Below are 7,823 nucleotides of genomic sequence, written 5' to 3'. Positions count from 1 at the left end.
TTATTTAATTATTAACTATTTTTTATATTTGAAAAAAATAAAGAATTGTTTATTAATTATTTTGTCCACGTGGAAGTTCATGTCATTAAAAAATGGGGCTATGTTTGACACATTAGCATTTAACAAACTTATTAACAGTTTGTGTAACAGTGTGGGTAATTTATAAGTTTATGTATTAACTTGAAAATGACCCTATAATTTAAGAGTAATTTGGGAGTTCTTTTGTAGTTTGTCTGAAAAAAACTATCAAAAGGATTTTACTACAGAAGTCCTTAATTAACGAGATTACATAATAATTTGGATTCCGGACCAAACAGAAGTGTGCGGGCTCGACTCGGGAATAAAAGGCATGGTCTTTCTATAGACTTGTTTTCCACGCCATTTCTTCTCGTTCTCACTCTCACACTCACACTCTCACTCTCACTCTGTTGGCGAGCGCGTGATTCTCAGTCGCCTGCGCCATCCATTGCGACGAAACCCTACGTTTCCGGCGTACAGTCGTCATTTTCCGACAACGATCGTCTCTGTCCCCCAGGTAATCTCTCTTGAAGCTTTACTTCTCTGAATAGATATCGCCGTATCTATCTTCCATTCTTGTATTGGGGTTTTCTCTCTCTCTCTCTCTCTCTCTCTAGCAAGATATGCGTATGTACTTGCGAGCTTTGTTTAAGTATCTGTGTAAGTTTGAGATTTTGTGCTTAAATTATATATTTTTTTGCCGTAGCAATGTAGATCGGAGTATAATGTGCACAACAATCTGTTTCAGTGCGTCTTGTGCTTTTAATTTCACTCTCTCTCTCTCTCTAAAACCCTTTTTGAACCTCCTCTCTCTAGAATATTGGATCCGTCACATTTCTGTGCATGAAACTTTTGTGAAAATTTTAGGGTTTTTTTATGTTTGTCTAACAGCCTTCTTTCTGCGCTCTGTTTTGTTTCTAAGAATATAAGGTAAAGAAAAATAAAATGGACCTGTGTTTCCTGATATTTGGTTGAGGAGGTATTTTGGTGGCAAATATTTCTAAAGAAAAGAGGGTGCCGAGTTAAAGAGTGTATGAAAAGATTCTATGTCAAAGGAAGAAAATCTGTAACTGGAAAACAAAATGTGGAATTTGTATGATCGTCCAACAGTTTATGAAAATATTTTATTTCGTGGAAAATTACTTGGCTGCTTATCATGCATGTTGCCTTGTATAGGGCATCAAAGTAGAAAAATTTCATGTTGGAGAATGAATGATGGGTGTTCTATAACTCACTCTATGTAATTGATGAATTGAATGATTTATTTTGTTAATGGGTATTGTGATTTGAAGTTGGTAAATTAGCTCTGAAAGGTTGTACAAATAAACAATTTTATTTCTGGGAATATGTTTCGTGCATATCTTGACATTATTTTTTAATCTTGATGTGTGAAGTGGAAAAGAAACTGATCAAATGTAAGATTTTTGGTTTTGTACGATTAGTCTGGCAGTTTATGTTGATTCCTGCTTTTTGGTCAATGGAAAGGATTTCAAGTGTATTTTGGAAAATTGCGATTTCCATGTTTAAATGAACTCTCTATATCCCACTTTCTCTCTCTTCTTTCTCTCTCTTCTCTCTCTCTCTCTCTCTCTCTCTCTCTCTCACACACACACACACACACACACACACACACACTCATTTACTCACTTTCTATGCATGTGTTTTCCTATGTTGCCTATTAGTCTACTTCATTATAAAGTACAAAAAATGGAAGCAAAAAACCAGTTTTTCTACTTCTAGCAACAGATATGTTATATGGTTTTGGGGCATTAGAATTTTCATTTGTAACGGATTCTTACAAAAAAATTTAGAAGGTGCATTAAGTTCAAGACTGGCTCAATAAATTGAATGATGTGCTTTTCTTTCAAATATTTGTGATCTTCTAGCTGTATCATTTACCATATAAATGTATACCATCATCTTATGATTCGACACTTAATATTGACGTTGTAATGAAAGTACATGTACATCATTTTGTTGTTTGTTGTATCATTTACCATATAAATGTATACCATCATCTTATGATTAGACACTTAATATTGATATTTTAATGAAAGTGCACGTACATCATTTTGTTGTTTGTTGTATCATTTACCATATAAATGTATACCATCATCTTATTATTCGACACTTAATATTGATATTTTAATGAAAGTGCACGTACATCATTTTGTTATTGTCTACAAAAGCGAAAATTGCAATGCCCTTGATCCTGTAAGATAATTTATGCTCAAACTTTTTAATGTTTTTATTGTGATTTTTTGTTTAAAAACTGATCCAAAGAAGGTATTATTCTTTAGGATGAGTGCGAGAAGAAATGGAGGAAATCCCAAAGGAAAAGATGTCTCGGAAGTCAATAGCCCCAATGTTGAGCAGTTAACTCATGGTGTAGCAGGCGTTAGCCTGGACTCAGCCCAAGATGACGGAGAGTGGGAGGTAATTTCCAGGAAATCAAAGAACAGAGCTGGAAGCAGTACTGCAAAACAATGGGGTCCTCAGAATTCTAATTCTAAAGCTTGGGCAGAGTTTGATGTTCAGAAGCCAAGTATGAGGAATAGTGGTGGATCAGGTCGGGCTTCTGGGAACTTCTGGCCATCTCAAACTGCTGATTCTAGAAAACCAGCCGGAAGAGGAAATGTAAGGCAGCAGTCTTCTTCTAGGGTTTCCGAAAACAACTATGTGGCTCCGCAACAAGTAGTTCCCCCTCCGCTGGACCACGGATGGAACTGGCAATCCAGGGCGGGTTTCACTCAACCCAAGGGTTCAGAAGATGGCCAGGGAAACTATGACAAGGACGGCGATGTGGCTGCTGCTAAGGCTAATGATGATGATGACAACTCTGATGCTGTGGGTGATAGTGACGATGAGCTATTTAGTGATGAGTTTGATTCGGATTCAAGTGAAAAGAGTCATGAAACTCGAAAGAGTAGCAGATGGTTCAAGAAATTCTTTGAGATTTTGGATAGTTTAACTGTTGATGAGATTAATGAACCTGCCAGGCAGTGGCACTGTCCTGCTTGCCAAGGTGGTCCTGGTGCCATTGACTGGTACCGAGGCCTGCAACCCCTAATGACACATGCCAAAACAAAAGGATCAAAGAGGGTGATGCTCCATAGAGAGCTTGCGGAGCTTTTGGATGAGGAGTTGCGGAGGAAGGGAACTACAGTTATACCTGCTGGTGAAGCATTCGGTAAGTGGAAAGGTTTAAAAGATGAGGAAAAGGATCATGAAATTGTGTGGCCTCCAATGGTTGTCATCATGAACACTAGACTTGAGCAGGATGAAAATGAAAAGGTATGAATGATGTTTTTCTTGCCTGAAAGTATTTTATGTAATCAAATTACTATCTCAATTATAGGTGCACATTGTCATGATTATTGCTAAAGGTTCCTTGTCTTGGTATCATTCCAGTCCTTATTTTCTGTTGCGTTTGAATTTCAGTGGATTGGTATGGGAAATCAGGAGCTCCTTGACTACTTCAGCTCTTATGCTGCTGTGAGGGCTCGGCACTCATATGGTCCACAGGGACACCGTGGGATGAGTATTTTGATCTTTGAAGCGTCTGCAAGGGGTTATTTAGAGGCTGAGCGTCTGCACAAGCATTTTACAGAGCAAGTAACAGACAGAGATGCTTGGGATCGTCGTCGTGTCTTATTTCATTCAGGTGGGAATCGACAGCTTTATGGGTACATGGCGGTGAAAGAAGACCTGGACATATTTAACCATCATTCCCAAGGTCTCTCTCTCTCTCTCTCTCTCTCTCTCTCTCTCTCTCTCTCTCTCCTCTCTCTCCACCCATGCCACGCTCTATGTTTGTGTCTGTTTTGGGTGGTGTCTTGCATACAAAACGATGGGCTTTCACTTAAATCCTTAGTTCACATGCTAGCTTTGATACATTGGATTTCTCTCTGCTGTTAAGATCTGTGCTAATGTTATATATGGACGTCTTACATGTTTCTATCACTAATTAGGTAAATCGAAGCTGAAATTTGAGATGAGATCGTACCAGGAGATGGTTGTGAACCAAATCAGGCAAATGAGTGAGGACAACCAACAGCTTAATTGGTTTAAGAACAAGGTTGCTAAGGAACAGAGGCATGCCAAAGCGCTTGAAGAATCTCTTGGTATAGTTAGTGAGAAGCTCAGGAAAACAACGGAGGAAAATCGTATTGTAAGACAAAGGACCAAAATGCAGCACGAAGAGAACAAGGAAGAGGTATTATTCCCTGTGAAGATATATAATTACTCCCCAAAATTATGATTGAAACTCATGTTGTGGGGTAAGCTGCAGTTGGTAGACTCTGCTTTTATATTCTGGTGGGGACATTTATGGATGTCCATGCTGGTATTCTTTCTTTAAGTTAAAACTGTCGTACAAGTCTGAATCAAGAGCCTGCGGTTAGGAGGATTATGATTTTTTTCTGAAGGTGGGGTAGGTTATGAAATTGTTATAACCAATCAATTTGTTTAAGTGGTTATACTGATTCTATTTATTGAAATGGTAATTAAAAAAATCTGTTTGTTTGAAATGCACATAAAATTTGGACTGCATTGTAGCCTTTATTTTTCAGTTTCTGTTTCACATTTCTATTTTTTATTTCTATCTTTTGCATGTTCCTTTTTCTTAACTGTGTTTGGAATGGTTATAAAAAAAAATCTGTTTGTTTGAAATGCACGTAAAATTTGGACTGCACTTTGACAAAGACCATTGTAGCATTTTTTTTCTTTTTCTTTTCAGTATCTGTTTCACATTTCTATGTTTTGCATGTTCCTTTTGTTAACTGTGCTTTACACTTGCATCCAGGTTTGGCTTGATGTGCAGTTGTTATTTTAACTGTGTTGTGTGGTTTACAATGTTTTTGGTTTTTCTATATGGCTTCTAAATGCTTTATTGTAATCTGTATTTCTTGTTTATTTCGGCAGATGTACTTGCTCTTTTATTTCATTTTGTTTGCTTATTTATTTATTTATTTTGGTGTGAAAAGATGTATCTGCAAGAACAATTTTTCAAAGACCAAATCAAAATAATTCATGAATCAAGGGATGCAAGGGAAGAAAGCTTTGAGAGGCTGCAGCAGGAAGAACGTGACAAGGTGAAGCAGTCGTATGTCAATCCTTCAAATGCTGAGGAAAAGAAATACAAGTAAGAAGTGTGTTAAAGAATATGTATCGACTAGAGAAAGTTAGGACCCCTATGCTTGTCCTAAAGCGGTGCTTCTGGTTTTGTTTGATTTTTATTTCTCTCATACTCCTGGCTGTAGGTCGGTGGAAATTGATAACTTCATCAAGTCTCAAGAAAAAGAGATGGAAGAATTTGTGGAAGAGAGGGATATGCTAATAAAAGCTCATGAAGACAATAAAGCTGCAATGAAGCGGAGGCATTACGAGGAAGAGGTAGAACTGGAGAAGGATTTTGATGCCAAATTAACCCAGCTCATGGAGAAGTATTCCCCACATCGTTCCTGAAGAGGCGAGAGATCTTAGGTGGAAAGAGAAGCTTTGAGTCACTAAAAAAGTTTAGGGCAGTTTATGTTTTTGGTTGTCTGGTTAATGATAGATTCAAAGAATTATACTGAAAGGAACAGGCAAAGAAACTATCTATCAAAATGGTGGTACTCTGGATATATGAGGTTACTTAGCTTCATTTGGTAATGCCAGAAAATTATCGTTGATGAATATTGTCTTTATTCAATGATTGATTGGCATGAAATTCTCGTTCAATTGCTGAAACCATTCATTCGATCTTTTGTGGGGTGGGGGTTGCGTTGGGGTTAGCTGTACAAATTCTGTGTTTTGTTCGGTTTACATGCTGCTTTAGAAATCTGAATAGCATACTCTGAATAACATAAAGAATGCTAGATAAGCACAAAGTTTAGAAAATCCTAAACATGGTCGTGAGACTCGTGACTGGTGCCGGGCACCGGCAATTAAGATAATCTTATGCCCCATTATGGTTTCTTTTCTCTTGGTAGAGTTGACATTGTTTCGTAGGATAGAAATGGAATGGCGGTTCTCGTCTTAAGTTATATCCTACCATGCCCCAAATGTCAAGCAAAAGGTAATTTAACCAGACCAGATGCGAAAAAAAGCTGAAGGCGCATCACGAACGAGTATGAAATTCCTATTGTGCTGTGCCAAAAGTACACTAAGCTAAAGGTTGTGCTGAGCCAAAGCTGCATTAAGACTGAGAAATAAGATGCTGATGCCATTGATAGTTTCAACAAAGCTATATCTGAGTTCTCTCAAGAAACTGGAAGCCTTTAGAATCAGTAGAGAAAAGTCAAACAGTGAAATCAAACTTAAAATTGTGATTTTCCCTTCTTTTTATATTTTGGTAAAAAAAATTGCTAGTTTTGGTACCTTGCAAACATACAACGGATCCGGCCATCTAGAGCGGGCTTGGTGGGAATGGGCCCTCCTACACGCGGGCTAAAGCCTCAAGTAGGCGGTCCTTGACATTCTCCCCTTGTCAATCTTGTGTTGTTCTCGTTGCGACTTGCGGTGTCAAGGACCTGAACTTTGGGGGTCGTTTCAAATTGTTGGTTTTAAAAATTAATTTTAATTACTTAAAATTAGGGTTACCTAAATAAAAGTACCTGAACTTTGGGGGCGTTTCAAATTAGTACCTAATCTTTTAAATTTCACATGTAGATACCTAAATTCACGGAAAACATACAAATCAAACTTTTTGTTAGCCAGACCGTTAGAAGAGACGTTAAGTGCTGATGTGTCTTGTCTGATGTGGCATTTTTTGATGTAATGGACGTCCACATGGACAAAAAAATATACTTATTTCTAAATTAATTAACAATTGAAAAATTAAATATCTAAATTTGTTTGAAGTGGGCAAGGAACTTAATTTTCTTAGGCCAAGGAGAAGATGCATCTGCATCTAGAAAAATTGATCCCATACACCTATAGCTATAGGCTTTCACTGTAGCCCAACACGTGGCAAAAACCCATTGTTTGTAGTGATAGAACCAAATCAAAGATTCTAAGAGCATTCACAATGGGAGGGTGTATATGGGGGTATATGTTAAATATACACCCCTTGTCACCGAAATCTTTTTCAATGGGGAGATGTAAAGGGTTGTAAATATACATCACCACCATGAAAATGTAAAATAAAATGTACATTTACATCTATTTTTACATCTTTTGAAAGCGGGACCCACCCGAGAAAAGAGAAGAAAAATGAAGAAAAGTCAGCATAAAAGGTTGGGACTCGCGACTATAGTAATTGCTGGAAAAAAAATTCACATGCGGGGCAATTTTTTGGTTGTCATGTTCCCCCCCCCCAACGGCTAGTTTGCAACAGCCAATTGAATTTGCAACAGCTAGCAGTTTTTTTATTTTATGAAGAATCAGGCAGTAGCTTTTTTTTTTTATGAAGAACATCAGCTTTTTTTTTATTTTTTATGATCCAACGATTCTTTTTGGATGAAATCATATCTTCTCCGAATTTAAATATTTTTAGGTCTATTTGTTTGAAAAAATAAAATTAACGTAATACAAAAAAATTAATTTTATAAAGTAAACACAAAAAAGAATTAAGATAAACAAAACAATTATACATCTTAGATTTACATCTTTTCCCATTGGAGCAAAAAACGTATTTACAACCCCCGGAGGTGTAAAGGGGATGTAAAAGTGGCTTTACTTTACACCCCCGAATTTACACCCCCCACTATGGATGCTCTAAGAAGGTAAAAAGACGGATCAAGTCAAGTCTCAAGTACATCATTTTTGAGGAGGAGGAGGAGGAAGAAGACTTGTTTGTTGCTATATCTAGCTGGAGCTGCTGT

General features: G+C 37.2%; 1 protein-coding gene across 1 annotated transcript; it reads left to right on the top strand.

Moving 5' to 3' along the window:
• Positions 1–354: 354 nt before the first annotated feature.
• SGS3 (XS domain-containing protein / XS zinc finger domain-containing protein-like protein) lies at positions 355–5,694 on the top strand. Its single transcript, XM_088252068.1, has 6 exons — positions 355–535; positions 2,319–3,312; positions 3,460–3,754; positions 3,990–4,234; positions 5,004–5,161; positions 5,280–5,694. The coding sequence occupies exons 2-6, from the start codon at positions 2,320–2,322 to the stop codon at positions 5,482–5,484; spliced, it is 1,896 nt and encodes a 631-aa protein (XP_088108194.1). The 5' UTR covers positions 355–535; position 2,319; the 3' UTR covers positions 5,485–5,694.
• The last annotated feature ends 2,129 nt before the right edge of the window (positions 5,695–7,823 follow it).

Source organism: Prunus avium, chromosome 4, assembly GCF_965620075.1.
Source record: "Prunus avium chromosome 4, drPruAviu1.hap1.1, whole genome shotgun sequence".
NCBI classification, from domain to species: Eukaryota; Viridiplantae; Streptophyta; class Magnoliopsida; order Rosales; family Rosaceae; genus Prunus; species Prunus avium.
The sequence above is the reverse complement of the archived record's forward strand: the minus strand, read 5'-3'. Positions and strand labels throughout refer to the sequence as shown.

Coding starts and splice junctions, on each gene's coding strand:
- SGS3 (XM_088252068.1), top strand. CDS start 2,320: ATGAGTGCGAGAAGAAATGGAGGAAATCCCAAAGGAAAAGATGTCTCG. Junction 3,755..3,989: donor ATTTAACCATCATTCCCAAG/GTCTCTCTCTCT, acceptor ATCACTAATTAG/GTAAATCGAAGCTGAAATTT. Junction 5,162..5,279: donor GCTGAGGAAAAGAAATACAA/GTAAGAAGTGTG, acceptor TCCTGGCTGTAG/GTCGGTGGAAATTGATAACT.